Source organism: Falco biarmicus, chromosome 9 (genome assembly GCF_023638135.1).
Source record: "Falco biarmicus isolate bFalBia1 chromosome 9, bFalBia1.pri, whole genome shotgun sequence".
Lineage (NCBI taxonomy): Eukaryota > Metazoa > Chordata > Aves > Falconiformes > Falconidae > Falco > Falco biarmicus.
In genome coordinates this window covers 31,839,225-31,860,485 of record NC_079296.1, presented here as the reverse complement: position 1 = coordinate 31,860,485, position 21,261 = coordinate 31,839,225, and the positions used below count along the sequence as shown (strand labels likewise).

At 42.8% G+C, this 21,261-nt stretch overlaps 1 protein-coding gene across 3 annotated transcripts in view; it reads left to right on the top strand.

The window, feature by feature from the left end:
• The window catches only part of C9H10orf71 (chromosome 9 C10orf71 homolog), a 32,892-nt gene extending 14,095 nt beyond the window's left edge, over positions 1–18,797 (top strand). For 2 of the 3 annotated variants that reach the window (XM_056352750.1, XM_056352752.1), the window contains exons 2-3: positions 7,526–7,692; positions 9,595–18,797. In XM_056352750.1, the coding sequence (XP_056208725.1) occupies positions 9,771–14,420 (4,650 nt within the window). In that variant the 5' untranslated portion in view covers positions 7,526–7,692; positions 9,595–9,770 and the 3' untranslated portion in view covers positions 14,421–18,797. Of the gene's footprint in view, positions 1–2,461; positions 2,688–7,525; positions 7,693–9,594 lie in introns of those variants that run through there. The other variant, XM_056352751.1, reaches the window with a different exon arrangement.
• The last annotated feature ends 2,464 nt before the right edge of the window (positions 18,798–21,261 follow it).

The following is a 21,261-nucleotide window of genomic DNA, read 5'->3' as shown; positions in this document are numbered from 1 at the left end:
GTTCTGCTTAAAACTCTTGTTATTTTCTTTTCTGCCTTTTGCATATATCCTTTACAGAATAATCACAAGAAGCACAGTAGAATGCTGCATTAACTGTAAAAGAATTAGGAACTGCCTTGGGGACTAACTGTTAAATCATGGGGACACACCAATGAATCAATCTCTGAATAGGAAGTGGGAGACTGCATTTCCCTGGGAAAAAAACACCTACTCCTGTTGCACAGTGAAAAGGGAACTGGAAGGAGCTGCCGTCTTGCTCAGGACAAGACCACTGTCTGGTTTTTGTTCCTCAAAAGGAGGAAAACAGTATGACCTCCAGAGATATTACCTGGGAGACAGGGTGGGTGGGCTCTCCCCTGCCCTCTCAAAGTCCTGCCATAGGTGGATAGTCCCATGGCCATCTTCCAGATAGCGGGCAGGAATAAGGCAAGCCACAGCCTTTGTCCTTCAACTGGAATAGCTCTGTTGTAATCACCGATAGTTGAGAAACAGTTTGTCATCAGAAGAAAGATGTTATGTGAATGGATGGTTGTATGCTTGAGTCATATGCTCTGGCATGTATATAAATGTGTATCGCCCCGCCCCGGCTCCGCCACACTGCTTGCTGGGGAACTAAGCTCTTTTGACTGCACTTGAAAACTATAGCAAGGTGTAAGTAAAGAAATAGCTCTATTCCTGCAGCCTGAGCCAGAAAACCTTGAAAACCAAAGCCTCCACCTTCTCTTCCCCCCTTTGATACATATATTTATTTGTCTTTGGTAACATGAGAGGTATTTCAGGATACTGCAGTATTTCAAGATATTGCATGTTCCTAAATCCCGTGGAAATCAGTGGGTGAGAAAACCACTTAGAACTTGAAACAATTTTGAACATAGCACATATACATGGCTTAAATTCTTTTCTTTATAGAAAACAGATTCAGCAAAATTCTTGTCCAAAAGAACTACATATCCAGAAGATACAAAGGAAGGGAGCAGGTGAGACTACCAGTAAAAGAACACTACTTGTTTTCTGCAAGCCTATTATTTCCTGAGACTGCATCCTGCATGAGTGGGTGTGGGTCAGACTCTCCTTGTCAAGAAGCTTAAATGGTCTGAGTGTAAACTTGACAGTGCAGATGGTATCGGTGTGCTGGGGCTGATGAGGAGGGCCGTGTAAGTGGGGGATGGTTTCAGATTCCCCAGCCTGGAAAGCCTGGAAAGTGAGGCATGACTGGTTGCTAGCTGTAGATTTACTTGTGTAGGTCACAGAGGAGAATACACCTGCTTCCCTCTTGTGTCTAACATACTTGCTGGTATCATTACAATTTTCCTGTGACAGGGACTGGGACTGTTTGGCGTGCTCCTTCACAAGGCATCCAAGACATTTCATTTGTTTTCTTGTCCATGTATTTTTCTTCCTTTCCCCCTTTGTCATCTCCTGTCTCTAGCAATGCCACAGTACTCCACAACTTTCCCTCTACAATGGAAAAATCTCCTTTCTTCCACACAGCAATTGAAAACTCAGAAGCTTTCATCCTCTAAGCCTTGCTTGAGACTAAAATGAAAGGAGATGAGTATCTGTCTCATCAGCCAAAATCCTGTCAGTGAGGAGGCTGTACCAATGGAATATCAGTTGTCACCTTTAACTAATGAAGAAGGCTTGAGTCTTCATGATCTCAGACAGATATAGGTATCAAGTACCTGAGGCTGAGCTGAGATCTTTGCAGCAAGACAGTCACCTGCAAATCTGGATGGATTTCACTATACAATATAGTGCCAAGCTACAGCACCATACTCAGTTGAAAGGGTTTATTTGCAGAGGCTCATGGTAAAGTACCATGACCCATGAAGGACAGGGGGAAGGCACATTTTTTCCTTAACTGACAAAGGTTAAGCTCTTCTTGTGTGATTCAGAAAATATAGATTTAGTTCCCTGCCCTGCCACAAACGCCCTGTTTGATCTTGGGCAAATCAGTCAGTTGAAGCTGGGCCTTAGCTGCTGATCTGTAAATGAGACAGAAATCCTGCTTGCAGTGAGAGAGTTTGTAAGGATAAATAGCCACGAGGTGTTCATGTACCATATTACTGGGGAGCTGTATAAATATCTCAGTGTATAATGACTGACCTAGATACAGACAGTGGCCTTTTCCAGTCAGACATTTAATGCCAAGAAATGCACTGTTTGGGTTCAGTTGCTTAAATGTCACTTGTCTGTGCTGACTTCAGGTCATGGGAGGAGCACCATCCCTTTGCCTTGTGATTCTCATAGACTTGTGCTGTTTGTCAACTGCTGCACCTGCCCTGTGCCCGTGTTAGTCATGTGCTCTTGCCTTTGACTTTCTTCATCATGTCTGCATGTTACTGACTCTTCAAAGGCAGTAGGATAGGGCTCAGGTAATGGAAGGAGTGAACAGGAGTTGCAAGAAAGCCTCAGTCCAGATACAACCCTTTCTGAGAGACATCTCCTTCTTCCAGACTTGGCAGGCCTCTTGGCAGGATGGGGCATTTGGAGGACATTGGGAAAGGCAGTCCGGAGACCAGCTGGAAATAACTGTTGGGTGTTTGCCATTGAACCAGAAAGGGAAAGGTAGAGAGACTTGCCATGATTCTTCATAGCTGTCGCAAGCAGTCTCTGTTCCTCCCTTTTTTCTTCACGTGAGGTCTTCATCTCCCAGTGCTTGAAGCTTTGTGGTCTGAGCTGAAGAGGTAAGCATTGCAGCTGGGGCCTGGAAGAGGTTCACATCCTTTGGGGAAAGGACACAGAGCAGGATACATAACATAGTCATTAGCTAGTACACTCCCTCCTTGCATTCATGCTTCCACCAGGTTGCACTGACCTTCCTTGAGCTGTTAGTCTGATGAGCCCCCAGTTCCAGCTCCCATGGCAACAGATACACTAGCTTCAGTAGACCTCGTGGGGAGAAAAAGACTTCAGCTGTCTTTTCTTCAGAAACAAACTGTTTGATTAAACAAATAAAATCACTATCATATTCATTTTAATGGCATTTCCCCTAAAAGATGGTTGGAAATATTTTCTTTTATCATTTAGGATATTTACTTAGGGAAATTTCAACACAAGATCACACTGTTGCAATACTGCCAGAGTATTGTTTGACACAGAAAATAAAATTAAAAGTTTCAGTTAATGTTAAATAGCATACACCCTCTCTGACTTAAGGACAGTAATAATATGGTATTTTAACTATTATAGTATATATTACATGCTACTTCTCATGGCCTATAGTGTAAAAATAGTAAAATACTCTGAAACAAAATGATTTTTTTTTAGTTCTGAATGAAATGTTGAAATTTATAACTTAATTTCTCTTCAGAATCTTTATTCCATGAGAAATTTCCAGATCAATCTAAATGAGAACATCTTCCCATCCATCACGCACAAACATATTTCCAAAAGGTGATATTGTCCACAGGATGGAAATTCTGCTGGTCGGGCCTGGGACTGCACAACATCTACCACACAACTCTTAGGTCTAGGTATTCTAGTGAATATTGCAGAAAAGAGCAAAAATGCACTGCTATTGTCAGTGATGGGTGATACAGGTTAGAAAATCGGAATTATCCAGAGGACATGATTTGGTGACATAGCAGTGTGGTATCAGTTCCAAATCCCTTTCCTTCACATGTTGGTCTGAATGCCACATGGGGGTGAGGTTTGGCTCATCAGAGATGTTGGATTTCACTTTACTGTGGTTACAGTTGCTTATGTAGCCTTCTGGATAGTGCACCAGTGTCAGCTTAGGAAGTAGATGTATTTAGAGTCACCAATTCTGTTCTCAGTTATTCTACTGACGTCAGTAAAATGACTCTAGATTTATACCAGTGTAACTGAGAACAGAAGTTGGCCCAAACTCAAGAACAGTCTCTCCTCTTCTCTGGCCCTGGACAAGCTGTTCGAGACACAATTGCTGGGCCAAATCCTGAAGGGGAATGGACCCAGTCTACACTGGTTTGGTTCAGATACATGGTTCCTTCACCTTGCTTTCCAGTGCAATGGTTAAAGATCTGAATCTGGAATAGCTGAGGTCACCTTGTTCTCAATAGTAGTCATTTCTGTCAGTGTTTGGGATTTTAACCCTAAGCCGAGCCTGTCCAGTTCTCCGCCCTCCATAGCTGGAGCAGGTATTTGTATTTGAGCAAACCGGTTCCTCTTTCCCAAAGCAGAAGAATTTTCTTTGGCTGTCCCTTATGACCACAAAGTACAATGAAAGTGATCTTGTTGGATGAGGGAAATGGAGGTTCATGCTAATAGCTTTCATCTTATGACCACCTTAATCCAGAAGTTGCCTTTCTTGACAGTTCAGGGAAACGTAGCTGGAGCGCCACTGTCTCTTGCCAGGGAGCTCCCCTCCTTGATGAGGGTGTTGTGATCCTCCCGCTGGTCCATGTGCCCTGAGGGCTACTCAAAGAGGCAGTGTGCCTGGAGCAGCCAGGCATCAGGGCAGATCAGAGAGTGTCTGGCTCAGATGCAGCCCAATATGACCAGCCCACACACCTTTGGCAGTCCAAGCAGCCCAGCACAGAGGATATTCAGGTATTCTGCACCAGACTACAGGGGTTTAAAATTCTCCTTGACATCCTTCTGGGTCCTTGTCTCTGACAGGGACTCACAGGGTGACCCTTAACTCTCTGACACCCTTTTGTCTGTTTTCCTAAATGCGCAATGAAGACAGCAGTACTGGGATCATTGACCAACAACAGCACACTTAATAGCCGTCCATGTACTGATCACTGCCGCCATGCAGGCTTTTCTGGCAGTATCCAGGAGAGCTCACTGAGTCAGTGCTGCTCAGGCTAGCGAGGAGGTGCCATCAGCTGGGAGTACCGTCTCAGCCTGATGACACATAGCTGAACAGGCCTGTATCTATCCAGCTCTCTCACCAGATTATGAGCTCCCATGTGTGCCATGAACAAAATACACCTATGCAAAAAAGCCATCAATTCATTAGAGAGTCTCCGAAGTACTAACTATACATTGCCATGATGAGCCCCTGGAAGCCCAAAGCAGCAGTGTGTATGCAAGTAGAGCACGCCACTGAATAAACCTCAGCCAGCAGTCACCACAGGGCTCTGAGTTTTGGGCTGGAGCTGTGGATGGATGCCATACAGAGAGCACCACATAAAGAAACCAGATCACAAAGATTAAAACATCTCAGACCTTCCCTCCCTCTCTCTTCTCTTCCCATCCTCAAGGGAATGCAGTGCTGTTGACTTCATACTGCTATGCAGCTCCTAAGGTCACTGCCAAAATACCACCATGATGTCTCATGGCACAATATTTCAGCCAAATACCAGCCCAAGGGTCGGGGGAACCAACTGGTCCTTTCTGTATTGCAGCAGCAGTGATGTCACACGCTCCAGCCAAGTTTGCTGGTTTGCCCAGCTCCTGTCTAGTGAAAGAAGTTGACATTCAGTCTGTGCCAGGCCAGGAATAGTCTCTGTAATTTAACCTCCTCATCACAACTTGCTAGGCACTTAAGAGGACCACTGAAAAAAGCCTCCTATTTGAAAGAGAGTGGAAGCTGATTTCTGATTAAGCTCCTTGAAATCTGTACATTTATGCAAGTTTTTTTAGTAGCTCTTATCAGGTGATGCCTGCTGCAAACACCTCACGTGTTTCTCAGCGTCTCCCAAGAAGTTCCAGATGACCAGTGTTGCTTTCCTCTGTCTTGAAAATAGACTAAATTCAGACATTCTTAAATGTTTGATCTAGCTGAATCCTGACCTAAGCTCAAACTCTGCACATTGCTTGCTGGCTGCCATGTTTGTTCAAAAAGTTAAAAAAATTGGGACTTCACCAGGTTATTAAACCAGCCATGACCAGCTTCTTTGCCCAAAGTTCAGAAGCTGCCATCATACCTATACAAGGGATAGCTAGACCAGTACAGTGCTGCTGTTTCCATCCAGTCCCAGTGGTGATCTGCACCCTGAACACCTGGTGCATATACAACTTTTCCAGCTTGAAACATTACACTACCCAAATACTAGTATTATGGCCAGGCTAGATAAGGATCTTCACAAGGATTCCAGAGACAGTGGCAGTCACTATTCTTCTTTTCATCAGTGGCACTGAGTTGTTTTTGCAACAGTGACCCCATCTAGGAAAATGATTGCTGAGATTACATCATGATCTCCATGTTTATTGTTACTCTACTCACTTTTCAGCAAATGTTCTCAGTTTACAAGGGACGAGATGTTTCTTCAGACCTCCGTCCACGGGATCTGAAAGCCAAGCTTCCTCCTAGCTCAGGCACCACCACCACTAAATAGCGATAAACACTGTGCCACTGGAATTTAGGCAAAAGCCCCGCTGATGAGTGAGCCAGAACATAATCACAATCTTCCATGGCTGTGTTGGCTTTGCACATTTAAGAGTACCACAGAAGCAGTAAAATTGTAATTTAACCTCTGAGTGAAGATAACTGAGTACACATCTCTGCAAAGAGGATGCCCTTTTGCATCTGGCTGCAACCAGACACAGCACAGGATTTTTTTCTTTGCTTTTACTTTTTTTTTTTTCATAGACATATTAAGTGTTCCACAAAAAGCTCTGACTGGTACAGGCTTGTCCCTAAACTAACACTAACAACAGTCCTTCCCCAGGTAAAGTGCAGGAGACCATCCCAGTGGGTGAGCCCTTGTTGCCACTTTTCCAAGTGTGTTTTGAATACCATAGGCTGACACAAAACTTTCCTTCAAGAAGACCCTTGCTTCAGGAAAGTCTACTGTGTCTACACCTATCTACACCTATATGATTATCTGCATTTCCTCAGGGCCAGGCAATTCTCCTTGTAGGAAATGAATATATTCTTGAAACAATGAAGCAAACTAGCCTGAACCTGTGGGTGTCTCCACAGCAAAAGGACAGCAGCAAGGCATGTTCACCATAGCTGAGCTTTCCTTTAGCATCTCCTGACTCTGATTCAGGCATGGAAGCTAGAAGATGTTTTATTTACTGCCTCTCACCATCCCAGCTGTCCACCTTTCCTCTCCTTTACAACAGGGACAACAAAAAGGATGGACTTTCAAACCTCAGCTGCATTAGTTCCCAGTCCACCAGATTGACACCTGTCTGTACTTGTTGGCAGCAGGAAATCATGTATGTGTGGAGACACACGTTTTCTTCTGCAGTCCCTCTGAACAACTGGCACAGCAGGGACATAGACAGCAGCAGGGGACAAGACATCTGCCCCCTCTTTTTAGCCTGGAGACATCACCCAGGCTTTGCAATGGGCAGACTGCAAGGAAACTATTGCTCCCTCAGCTGTTAATCTCTGCTGGGGCTACTAGAAAGTGCTGGAGATTGTGGTAGCTGTTTGCTAGGAACCTGACTGCACTCTGCAAGCTATTGAATCTTCAAGGTATCTGGTTATCACTCTGGAATATATATCTGTCTCTTTTGATTAAAAAATCCTGTAAATCACTCCTAAAAAGGTTGTAAAATGTGAATGAATAAATGAATGAATGAATGAATGAGCACCAATCTTCAGATCATGCAAACAAATGTCTTTGTTTTCAAATTGCAGAGTTAATTTAAGATCAAAAAATGCTGAAGGTCGGGAACATCTCAGGACACTACTTCTGTCGAATCTACATGGACTATTTCTCCCTCCTCACTAAAGATGGTCAGAAATTAAGCCAAACACAAGCATGAGAGGGAGTTCTAACGATGTGAAACAAAATTACATGGCAGGTATGTACCTGTACTTCCCACTCATATAACAGTTAAGAATCAAAACCAAGAGCAAGATGGCCTTTCATTTGTCTTTTCTTGTTGCATTATACACAAAAATATATGTGCAGTGGGGGTAGTGAAACTCACTTTTAAAAAATCTTTTTACAAAGTAAAATGGAGAAGCTCTGTTAAGCTCATTTTATAACTGGTATAAATCTATTGTAGTTCTGCATAAGTCATTGGAATTGTATTGCTGGAAGGACAGAATCAAGATTCACAATGATACTTTGAGTCTAAAAATAGGTGGGCTGAAGTTTTTCAAATAGAAAAGGAAGGTGAGGAGTGTTTCCATTTGAAGAAACAATCGAGTCTGAGTAATTCAGCTGATTAAGCCCAGTTTCTCTGACTCTTCATACTGTGACCAGCACTGAGTCACCATAGGGAAAAATGTGCCCTTTCCAAGAGTCTCGCTGAGATGAGCCAAAGTAGAATCATGGCTTTGGACAGCTGGAGCGGCTGAAGTCTGGATCTGGATTTCATTGCTCAGTTCTATGATGGATCCAACCTTGAAATGGAGACAGCTTCCACTTGCATGGAAGCTAGAAGCTGCTGTAGATGTGAACTGTGATGTCTCAGCTCGGTACAAGTTCGTGATGCAATTGTACTAGGAAATGGAGATACAGATCAGACTTTCCTTAAGAAGGTGGTTTTAGCTAGCTCTTGAACACGCTTTTAAACTGAGTCTTGATGTAGTTTAGTCAATACCCCGCTCAAACCATTGAAAGTAAGAATAAGTATCTGTAGAGTTTACAGAGTAAACTTTAAAGAGTTTTAGCATATAGATTTCAAGTATAGCTGAAGGGTCTATTTTGCTTTTACTTGTTCCATCCAAAGATTCCCCCATCCTGTCTTCAGATTGATGTGGAGACAGACAGAAACCACAGTGCTGTGGTCCCTGACTGTGCATTGTAACCAGAGATTAATGGAAGGCTGTGATATTTTATAATTGTGTTGAATGGGTTACCTTTTGCTCTCAGTAGTTCTGGAACTGAAACCAAATGTTCCCTGTGCTCCTTTAGTGGGTCTGCTAGAGTCCCCTAGGCACTCCTGCCTTCTGCTGGCTAAGCTGATATTAGCAGCTCTTCGGTTTCAATATACTAACCCAACCATATCTGGATATGGGTGGCTAAAGGATTTTACCTCAGCAATATTTGCTTGGAACATTCTAATGCACAGTAAATCCTCTTTACCTGTGGTGCCATCCTGCTTTCTCAAACAAGGGTTCTGTTCAGGGTAGTTGTCACAGCAAAACTCCAGCCTCATACAAGCAGGTTCATCTCTATAGATTCAATTTTCTGCAGCCATGAGCTAACAGATGAGTGAGAATTGAATCTTCTATAATAGTTTTATTTTTCATAAAATATTTTAAATTATAATTATGATGTCTTGCCAAGTAAGTTTTACCAACTTTTCTTTCATTTTGGACATTGTGTGCAATGTTATACCCAGTGACATTCTTTTTTTAAGTAAGTTTTCTCCTTTTTTATTACTAATTCTTCCTGGTCAAAAAATGGCAAACCTTCTTAGCTAAATACATGCACAGAACTTGGAATTGTTTATGGTTAGAGGTACGGAAAGGGAAGTGCTTAAAATTTGGCTCTCATATCCTTGTTTAAGAGCCCAAGTAAAGAATCTGAGGTAAGACCACTTTTTTTAAATGGCACTTTCCAGTAATTAAACTATCTACCATGAGCTACATGAATGGACCAAAATAACAATTATTTTTCATGTGTGTTGGTAGCATCTTGTTTAAAATACAGGTAGGAGCAAGTTAATCAGTGACTGATATATCTGGGAAACACGCTCTGTCTGAGAGTGTTCATACAGAAAAATGGTAATTTACAATTTTTGGCTTTGCAGAGAAGAAAGTTTCCTTCAGCTCTTCTGTAAGATGAATCGATGTGCAGCAGCACCGTCTGGAAGAATAGCTTTGTGCTTGTGAATTGCAAACAGCTGGAACCACCCCACAGAGTCATCTGCCCATTTGACACCTGAAATTAATCCTTTGACTAATTCATTCATGACTCCCATGAACAATGCAGGGAAATAAGAAACATACGGAAGGACATAGTGACTCCTCAAGTATTGGGAGTCTCCTGGATGATACAGACAGAGAGGTAAGCAGCCTCACAGACCGGGCTTTCAAAAGTTTGTGTGTGGCAGAGCTTGAAGACTCTTACAATGAACCAGATCTCACCATTTCACCTGACTTCGCTCTCCAGTTCTCCAGTAAATTTCACCCAGGGACATTAAACCATGCCATCAAGAAAAGCAATATCTGTAACAAGCTAACAGCAAGAAACAATGAACATACAATATGGGCTTCCACATTCCAGCAGCTACCAAAATGTGCTCCGGAGGAGAAAAGGATTGCTAAAAATAACACCTTTGCCACAGAAGGGAAAAAACTGAATTTGCCAGTCCCTGGTCCAAGGAACAATAAACACATTTCAAAAGTGTCTTCATTGATTAAGACATTTGATAAGACTGCAGACCAAGGGTCAGGAGGTTCCCTGATAGCCATTAAGCAGCCCATTAAGAATAGCTTTCAGAAATGTAAATTAAATCATGGAAATGATATGGCTTGTTGGGATGACACAGACATTTTAAGCATCCACAAGGAACTTCCTGATTTTTCTGAGGCTAGTCAAGGTAGCCACTGTCTCAGCAGCAAACATGAGCCACAGAAAAGGCCTAATAAAATAGACATGAGTTATTGTGGTTCTGATGGTTGTTATCCTGTGCTGATTGAGATGTCAAAAGTAGCCAAGTCAAATTTTTCCCGTTCTTCTAAAAAGGCTTTAAAAAGCAGAAGTGTGAAAGTTAATGAGCCAGCAAAAAAAGGTAATTTTCTTCACAGTGAGAATAGTGCTTTTGAATCATGGAATGTTCATCATAAGAAACTGACTGAAAAGGAGGAATTTGTTGATATAAAAATGAAAAAGGAAGGTCTTACATACCTGGAAGAAGCACCATTTTTCAAAGGATCCCACACACATGAACATAAATTGCCACCAGTCAAAACCACTGTTACTAAGAAGCAGGAGAAAGATTTTCAGATGAAACCAACTCCACCAGAAGCTGCTTTCAGCACCCCTCTCCCAGCTGCATGTGTACCTCAGGGCCCCCTCCCTTCAGAAGCTGAATTTCCTGCTGCTCTTCCTCCCACACCCCCGCCTAGGAGCCATGCACACCAGGGTCCCCCTCAGCAACCTCCTGTCCTGCAAGCACTTGCTCTTCCAGCCCCCACACAGCAGGGCCATCCCCCAACACCCCCTACCCCTGAAGCCCCTCCTGTGCCCCCACTCCCAGTGCCAGCTCAACTTTCCCCTCTTTCCATGTCCCAAGCCTCCATCTCACCCCAGTCTGTGTCCTACAGGATGGTTTCACCCTTACCCATGTCCCAGGCAGACAGCCCTCCTTCACCAAGACCCCTGGCCACCTTAGCTGAAGAGGAGACCCTCAGTCCCCAACTGAGCATTACCTGTCCACCCTGGAGGAGACAGAGGGTTACAAAAGGGGCAGCAGAGAGGAGACAGACTTCAAAGGAGAAGTTCACAGCCAGTGAGACGGGCCCATTGTCTGAAAAGGTGACCGGTGCGGAGCCTGGTCTGGATGTGACTCCTTTGGCTAAACAGGTAAACTCCCCTGGATCAATCAGTCCCTCTTTCAACATCACTGAACTTTTAACACCCATCATACCACCAAAACAAGAGGTGGATGCTGTTGAAAGTGAGCTGATCCTGCTGACACTTCCTCCCACCAAAGGCATGACACAGAGAGACCATGACGGGAGCACGTTTGGCGATTACAGGTCTCGGGATAGTTACAAATCGAAAGCATCAAGTCTGTTATTCAACTTGAAGGATGTGCGTAAACGTGTTAAAAGCATTTATACCCCTTCTCCCCTGTTAAGGGCCTTAGAGGAGAAAAATAGAACTAGGGAAAATATACAGGAAGGTACAAAAATTAATGCCTCTCTCTTGACTTTCCAAGAAAAAGATAGCAAAAATATTGCAGAGAAAGATGAATCAAGTGATATAACCTCCGTATTGTCTGGCAGTGTTCATGAAAAGGACAATAAAACTGATTTAACCGGACACTTTACAGACAATTACCTGACTTTGAGCTCACCCCAGACAACAGCAGACCTTACATTTTACCAGATCGGAGACAACTTGCAACAAGACAATTCAAAACATGAAGATCTGGTTAAAAACACAAGAGATAGTGAAAACTTCTCCTTGTTCAGACATGAATCAAATAAACTTGATTTAAGAAAATGTCTGCAGTATCCAGCACTGAAACCATTCAGTAAAGACAATGCAGATACAACAGCTGGGCAGCCCATGCAAAATCCCAGTGTCCAGGATGAGGAAAATAAGAGACAGCCTGCTATTCAGAATGAAAACTTTTCCTTCAAAACAGTCCCAAACCAACTCTCACCAGCAGAGGATGTGCCTTACAGTGACACCCAAACCAATATGGTGGTACCTGGCCATGAAGCACAAGGCAAAAGAAGCACTAGTTCTTCAGAGCAATCTTTTGTCTCCACAGTAGAGCAGCCACTTCAGGAGGAACAGTTTCCACCAGTGCCCCTGATGCAGAAGGCATGTCTGCAAGAAAGCCAGAGGAGTAAGAGTGAAATGGGTGCAGACAGTAAGAAAAGCCACAAGGAGAGAGGGAAAGCAGTTGGGGAAGATGAACTGCAATGTTATGCTTGTATCAGCTCTGGTACTGGTACAGCAGAGAAGCAGGAGGGGAAGGTTACTGAGAATGAACAGAAGAGCTCGATGAAAGAGAAACTAAAGAGAGAAAAAAGGGAAGAGGCCAACAGCATGGATACAGCTCCTGACAGCATAAAGGACTTGTCCATCCCCATGTCTGAGGAACCACAAACACCACCATCTTCAAGCTCAACGAAACCCAGTCTGTTTATGATTAAAGACAACACATTCAGGTCACCTCAGGTAATAAGGGCTGTTAAGCTGCCCCTGTTCAGGTCCTTTTCCCTGGATGATACAGTAAGCAGCAGTTACAAGGAAATGGAAGGTAGGTTTATGCCCCCAGCAGAGCACAACAAGCAGCACCGAAACACGTTGCATGCCCAGGAGGTGGGCTCGTTGGCATCAAGGCGCAGAGGGCAGCAGAATGTGAGGGATGGAGCAACTGACAGAGGGAAAGAGGCCAGTGAGGCTGGATCTACTTCAGCAACACTGGATCCCAGTCTTCTGGAAGATACAGAGAGCTTTTCATTAGGGAAGCTGACAGAAGAAGATGAAGAGACTTGTGCTTTGTTAAATAAAGTTGGGAAAATGAATGAAAAGACTGTCTGCAGAAGGAAAGAGAAGCCCCAGACTAGGAAGGCACGACACAGCTTAACACAGCCAAATTTAGGTCTCGAAAATGACCAGGTGCGAAACAACCCCATCTATCCCACAGAAAGAAAGACAAATTACTTCAAGAATCATCATTTGTCTAATCGCAGAGGTGGCTCTTGTGTGAAAAAAATAATCACTAGAGAGCCAATTTCCCCTGGGACTGGCTTCGTATCAGAGGACCACATGTATTCTCCTGTACCCCATGAAGCTTCAGAGGACATTCTACATACAGAAGGTGCACCGGTTTTGTTAGACAGTCTTGCATGCCCTGCTTTTACAAGCACCTGGTCAGGCAGCACGATGCACTCTCTTGCTGCCAGCTCATCATCAGACAAACCAACAATTTCTGTCCTTAGAGAGACCGAAGATGTTATAAACCCTGCTTTGCTGAACATGGCAGTGAAAAGCCAAGCTGATATGCCTGCAGAAAAGATACTTGATTCAGCACAGAGAAATTTTCTTTCTGATTCTGCGGGGGAAGCTGAGAGACTGGAGCTCAGGGGACCTGGGGAGAGAACAGCAGGCAAGCCTCCTGCTGTGCCACCAAAAACAGAAAAGGCTCTGCGGAGAGCCAAAAAGCTGGCAAGCAGGAGAAAGAAAATACAAGAACAGGAGAAAAAACATCAGACTGAGTATATAGATGCTGTAGGGAGAAAGCCTTCTCATTCTGGACAGACACTAGCATTTCCTTCATCCTTGGGTTATTCTCCTCCCCATCCTGCCCCTCACTCCACTATTACTCCCACAGAAACCAGTACAGGAAGACCCAGTGGTGCATCAGCAGTGAGCCCCTCACTCTCTTCAACCCAGCGCAAACTCCTCCAAGACCCTGACTCTGGTCAATACTATGTAGTTGATTTACCAGCTGAAGTTAATTTAAAGACATTTTATGACCCAGAAACTGGCAAATACGTTCAAGTCTCAGTCCCTTCTTCAGAAGGGAACTTACACCAGCCTCCCTCTTCAGAAATTATGAATTCTTCCTGTTCCTCCTACCCTAGAGTGCTGCCTTTACCAGCTGCATCTGTAGCAGTGCTGAAGTCACCTTCTCAGCTCTCTGAACCTACCTGGTCAATGCCGGCTGTGCCAGGAGAACAAGCTGAACTACCTGAAGATGGCCAGCAGGACTACAGATACACTGAAGCTGTGGATACTCAGCCCTGTATTGAACCAGCCTCTTACTCCTACAGTCAAGATGCTGAAGAAACTCAAGTTTGCTTAGAAAAGGGCATGAGCCCAACCCCAGATACTGACATAGTGTCCCTCACCGATTTAGATGATTTCGCTGCTGAAGGAGTGTCTTGAAAACTGAAGTAACAAAATATGCCAGCTAGTGTTTTTAAGAACTGTTTGAACAGACACATGCACACAAAAGCACATGCAGATTTGATGTTTGTACAACACTTTATGTCTGAATCTCATTGTGGTTTGTGTGGGAAGGTAAATGAAAGCTGATCACATTGGAAGATGTGAGGTGATCACTCTGAAAAAGAGTGAAATAAAGTAAGCACCAAATTATCAGTGAGATGAAGGGGCAATGCCAGCTAAACAAATAAATATGACAGTATGAAGCCACTGCTTGCTGCTGCTGCTGCTTTGCCATTATGGTGGCTGGGATTGCCAAAGCAAGTGTCCTTTTGCCCAGATGCGTTGCATGATATATGACACAAAGTAAAACCTATGAGAGCCTCCTGTCCGTCCTATAAGACCTGGGACAGAAGTCGCATCTCCTGAACTTTCCTCACTCACTGCCTTTGAACTATATTGACAAGTAGAAAGCACATGGCTACAAATATGCCATAAACCCAAGATTCATTTTTTGCACACACTGATTGTCCAGATGTTATTGACAAGAAGATTGTACACTGGATGCACCATACAACAGCCATGTCAAAAACCTTTAAACAAGTTGCAGCTGCTGTAGACTTCTCATATACTTTTGCAGTATCCACTAATATGCTGTTTAATTATTTATATTTCTTGATAATCTACAAATAAATTCCCTAGAGTCAGGGGTTATTTATAATGCAACTTAAAACTTCAACTTATCTTGATACTTGACCTGAAATATTTTGGTAAGGAGCAAGGCTGAACAAAATCCCATAACAGTATTTGATTTTTCATTAGGATGAGAAGATCTTTGCTTATTATAATTGAAATGCTTTTTGTTTTGTTTTGTTTTGTTTTGTTTTGTTTTGTTTTGAGGCTCCCACTGAAATACAGCACTAACTTTTAAAACCTGAAACACATACCTAGTTTTGGTCTCATAAATTGTGTGGTTTAAAAACAAACAAACAAACAAAAAAAGGAGATACAAAACATCCAAAGTATTAATTTCTAGAAAAGTGCTTCTTTGGATAATCACTTTTCTTTGACAGCTCTGAATCAAAATATCACTCATCCTTGTGTAAGCTCTTTTCTATCATCATAAATAATGACAGAACCTTGGTGAAAAGATGGAAAAATTGAATGTAATGTGCCTGGTTATAAATATCTATATTTTGAGTACTGGTTTACTTTTTCTCTGTCTCATTTTCATATTGTTTTCCCCAATTAAAACTGAAGTGCAGGAGCTCTGAGGAAGAATTATACCAGTGACTGTCGGCCTGATTCACATCTTAGGCTCTTTTTATGGGATTGTTTTAGGTGAAGTGACTGACTCTTGACTTCATGAAAAGAAAGGAAAGAATCAGACCTTTTGTTTATTTAATAAATATAACGTGGAGATGTGACACTGGCACTGCTCCACTGTCCCGGCTTGAATATCTATGATAGAGGTTTTCTTCAGTAAATTCTTAATTTCCCAGGACCGAGGCTGCTCCCAGAACACAACACTTGGTTGGTTGACTCATTCCCTAACCTAAACGCAGCTTCTAGCCTTCCTCCATCCTGAACAAGAGCCATGTGTTCAGAACCTGTCCTGATCCCATTGGACACTTCCCCTCATCAGTGCTATTTCCTAAAATGTTTCCCTTAGAGGGGCTAGACAAACACTAAGGGTATGTCTTCATTGATTTCAGTGGGGTTTGGATTTGCCCTTTAATGATCTAAGTTTCATTTCACCTGTTACACAGACTTGTGTCAGATTTGCCATTTTGTGATTTGGCAGGGCTGGTTGCAGCAGAGGTGTGGGGTGGAAATGGAGAAGCTTTCACTGGTTTGGTTCGGGTTGTGAGCACATTCGACCAAATATACATATTTGTATAAATATTTATTGTTCAGTTTCCACCCTTGAAAATTTTCAACACCTGACCAGTTAAAGCCCTGAACAACCTGGGCTGGCCTCAGAGCCGACCCTCCTTGACCAGGAGGTTCATCCAGAGACCTCATGAGATCTCTTGCAGCCTGAATAATCCTATGATTCTATTCTGCAAACATTAAATTTTTTAAACCAACTTTGACTTCAAACTCAGAAAATGCAGTCTCCCTTGAGAAATGTCTCATTTTGAAAGAAATAAAGAACTTGAAAATTGAGAGTGTTTCTGTAAGATCAATTTTCAAGTTGTTAGATTAAGGGAAATGACTCCTATTATAAATATTTTTGCTATTTGTAGTTACAAATAATTTGCTAAACAGACACGGTGCCATTCGTGTTGCACTCCTCTGTTGCTGTCTCTGTATACAGCATAGTGTCTATCCAGTATTAAGCAGAATGTCATCTACATGTTAAATTACAGATAAATAGATCTATTAAAGTTTTCCATGGTGCATTTAAACAGAACCTATGTAATCTGAAAGCCTAGCAGAGTGCACAAGCCATTTTTTTTTGTTTGATATTATAAATTTAAATGCCTTTAAGAGCCACAAGTTAAGAGGTAGGCAGGCTCTCAGAGGACAGGATAAAAGCTCCTTTCCAAGGGGAGACTGTGGATACAAAGTGCACAGATAGAAAATAGATGGTAATTTGATAAGCAAAATATACAACTGCATTTAAAAAAATCCCTTTTGCTTGGTTAACTGTCATTTGGTGGATGTGCACACTTGTCCTTCTGCACCTCTTTTATTGAGGGGCTTCTTAAATTCTTGCTGTAGAGAATGGGATCCTCCAATATACTACCTCTAGGTACGTGAGGAAAGCAGAGTGTATTTTTTTACTCTACTGTGAAGGTAAACTGAAATGTGGGTATCTGAAAAGGAGCCAGTCCTAACTTGGATACCAAATACATTTCAAGTAGGACTTCTTTATTTTGGCTAATCCTTTCTGCTAGCTTAAGGGAGCTGCCTCCACAGTGAACTGTGTCTCTGAATACGCACATGCCCCAGAGAGTTTTGACCTAGAGAACTTGTAGCTAAATGAAACAGACAGAACTGGGGAGTTTTGAAAACAAAAAAGGAAGTGGCTCCCATCATGTACCCAGAGCTTTCCCTACAGCGCTTTGCCACAGGGAGTGAATGAGTGAATGGTATTATAAAAGTGTTGCTCCAGGTCCCAGCCTGCTATTGACTTCATTTGAGTATGAACCCACCAGCAAACCTATGGCAAATTTCTTCCTAGGCCATAGGAGTGCGTGTGTGTATAACCAACGCATGCACACACAGAAACCACCCTATATATATAAAAAAATTATAGATATATAATATACCTATAAAACTGCCATTTGCCTATCAGTATAAGACAGCAGTAATGCCTGTGATGGTGAACACAAAATGTTTGTGCTTTAAAAGGAAGGCAAATGACACCTTTTCAAATAACAAATATTTTTCTTTCCTTGACCTTTTCTGTTTGTGTTTGTTGGTCCTTTTTTTCCATTGCTGCTGTGGGAAACTGGGATGGAAGTGGTCATTACTAGGCAAAATGACAGCTGTGACTTGACCTCTTTCTTGGGGGGGGGGGGGGGAGGCTATGGGAAATGTGCAATTGTCATGAAAGCAGTTGTAGGAAAGCACTCTTTCATGATGCAAATGACAGTGACATTAAATCATAGGTTAAAGAGGTGTTGGGGCAAATTAAGCTGAATTTTGTCTTGCCAGCAGACAGTGATTAGAACTAAAGAACACAGCAGGTTCCTTGCAAACACAAAAGCACAGCAGGCTGAAGGAAAGAGAGGGCTTTCACACCTCCCTTCTCCTGCAGGTGGCCTTTTTTGCATGTTGCATTTCTTGGTGCTCTGAGGCTCATTTACAGTGCTGGTTCTTCCTTGGCAGATGTGACTGAGGCCAAACCTGACTTACCTAGGCTTTGGCTCTAGGGCCAGAATCACCTCTTTCTCCTTCTGGGGCAACTGCAACGCCTTCCAGTCCTGTTGCCACACAGCAGACTTGGACTGCCATCCCACAGCCATGGCTGTCCCAAGAGCTCAAATTTCCTTGTGCAAAATGCTGGATTTGTTTCAGAGAGTGCTGTTTAACTGAAACGCCCTACATGCATGGATTTTTATCAAGTCCCCCTTGGGTGTTCAAGTGCCTTCCTAAGTCATCTGTCCAAGAAAATATGTGTCATCGGCACGTTCCATCAATGCAACTGTATTTGCAAATAAGTAATTATTTATTAGTTCATAAACAAAATAAATGGGACTTGTTTTACAATACTGGAATGACTTCTAGCCAGCTTTTTCATTGTAATTATGTCTCATTGTAATTTTATCTCAAGTTATGCCAGCAGAAGAAGTTGACAACATGGGACTGTCTGTTCATGCGTGCACATGTGTGGTACACAATTAAAAGATCTACTCGATGACTGGATGTGGGCTTCATCCCTCTTCCTTCGCCTCCTAAAGAAAGAGAGCAGGAAGCTGGGCAGAAACACTGTGGCCCAAGACTCCTGCAATCATTCCCACCCTTCCCTGCTGTGTGAGGCCAGCAGTCTGGCCAGAGGACCTGGGGATGTGCTGTCAGCACCCAGTCCAGCAGCACTGGAAGGGCATCACCTTCTCGCCACCCTGCAGAGGACATCAGGGATTTTGCATTCCCTGTGCCCCATCCACCTGGGGGAAGTTATCAAGCACGTAATTTGGTGTAACTTGTCTTTTTCATTACTAACCAGTCCTGCAGACTGTATGTAGTCTCTAAAGTCTTGTCAGAGATGGTTTTACATTTCTCCTCAGTTTCTCTTATTGTCTGTTGCATTATGAAACACGGTGGAGACTCTTCTCAAAGTGATCTTGGTTCAGTCCTTGTCCAGACCGGCTGTTTTATTTAGACCTGCTCTGCTTTGATCCCTGACTAGCCAAGCAGTTCTTACTGACAGTGGAAGTGTTACTGTGGTTTGGATATAAGAGCACATAAACAGAAAAGATAGCTAGTTATGTTTTTACCAGAAATACACTGACAGATTCGCATATCTGTATCTGGGGGATATACTGTTTCCTTTCTGAGTAAAGAAACAACTCTTTAAGTTTGATCCTCTGTCTCGCTGAAAAGAAGCATGAGAAGCTGGTGATATTGTACATGATCGGTTACATGGGCTCTAGTGAATGCACACAAATGTGTAATTTGGAGCAACTGGTGAACATCAGTCATTTTTATTAAAGAAAGTCGGCTTCAGAGACTTACAGGAGACAGAAAGAACATGGAACACTTGAGTAAATTGAACTTCATTGTGGGTTTTTTTTTGTTAAATGCTCATTATAGCAACAGAGGTCAATGATTAATTTATTTTGTCTTTAGAATGATTATTCTGGTCTTATGATGATCCTACATTCACTACTGTCCCCTGATATTAAAAATAATATTGTAATTATGGGGTTTAAATGGGTAGGGAATAGCTGAAAATGACCTGTGGTCTTCCCTTGCTTCTTTTTGATATTCTCAAAGTTTTCATGATGTTGATTTTTTACATTAGATAGTCAGGTCTTCAGTACTCTATGGCCAATTAGAGATTTGTTTCTAATATACTATTGAACATAGTTTGAAAGCAGCATTTCAATAGTGCAGGAGAGAAATCATTTATGTCCCAATTGCCGAGAGCTCTGTGTTTTTATTAAAGCAGATTTAACTCAAGCCTTTGGGGAAGCAGCTTGCAGTGCTAAAAGTCAAGCACTTTCCTATGTCAAAGTCCATATTGAATAAATTGAGAAGTGGGGTACTTTGAAAGAAGGAGGGGGGGAAGACTTCGCGAGAATCAGGGACAATCTTTGAAATCCTTCTAGCAATGGAAAGAAGTTGAACTCCAGCAAAAAGTGAAAGATGTTTGGAGTTGCAGATACGCTTTGAAAAGCCAGGGCTTGTCAAAGTCAAGCTGCCTGACAAGCTAACTGTTCACTATGCTGGGCTGGACTAACTTGTCCTGGAGCTCCCCAGTGGGTCCATACTCCAGCTTGCTGACATTCAGTGTCAGAGCCTCATCTTCTTCAAAACTGCCCCTCCAGTTGCTTAAAACTGGCACAGGGAATAGCAGCAATAAGAGCACACAAAAATGCCCCCCCTGCTTATTGCTATGTGAGGAATGCCAGTGTTGTCACCAACAACATGAAGTATTCCAGCTAAGACAAGGTGGCCTTCTTCAGGATCTTCCTTACATTGACAGGCCACAGATGGCAGACAGACTCTGAGATAAACAGCGATCCTTCTTTCTATTCCCAGTGCTGATAAGCTGCAGAGGATGCAAACTGGATTTGGCCCAGGAGACACCCTTTCTTTGATTGCACTGAGATTGCTGAAAGTCTGTTGGCAGAATCAGTTTCTGCTGGCGAGCACTGCCTGCCTGGATCAGGTCTCCTGAGACTGCGTCCCTTCCCAAGGAATGTGGATGAAAATGTTTCAGCATTATTCCATGCCAAAACTGGCTGTGGCTTTATGAACTTTGCAAATGGAAAAGTCAGAAAGAAATGAAAGGAGGATGTCATACTGCATTATAATGTAAGACGATGTTAGCGTTGATAATACATCCATACACACTTGTATGCCTAGATGGAGACGTATCTAGGTATGTCTACATATTTAAGTATAATTATAGATATAGCATTAATGTTCTACTGGAGTGTCTGGACATGATCAAAACAGTGCCCTTGAGCTATCCTTTGCATCTCACACCTGTCAGTCCCTGTGTCCTGTTACTTGCAGGGTCTGCCCCGGGGGAGCTCCATTTTCCCCCTGGCTTCCCATCTTCCACTACCCCAGGGAGACAAATGTTCGCCTCTTTCCATATTCTCACCAGGACCAGGGGGTGTACCTGGGATACCCCCATATCTCCATCTCTCCTGCTGGA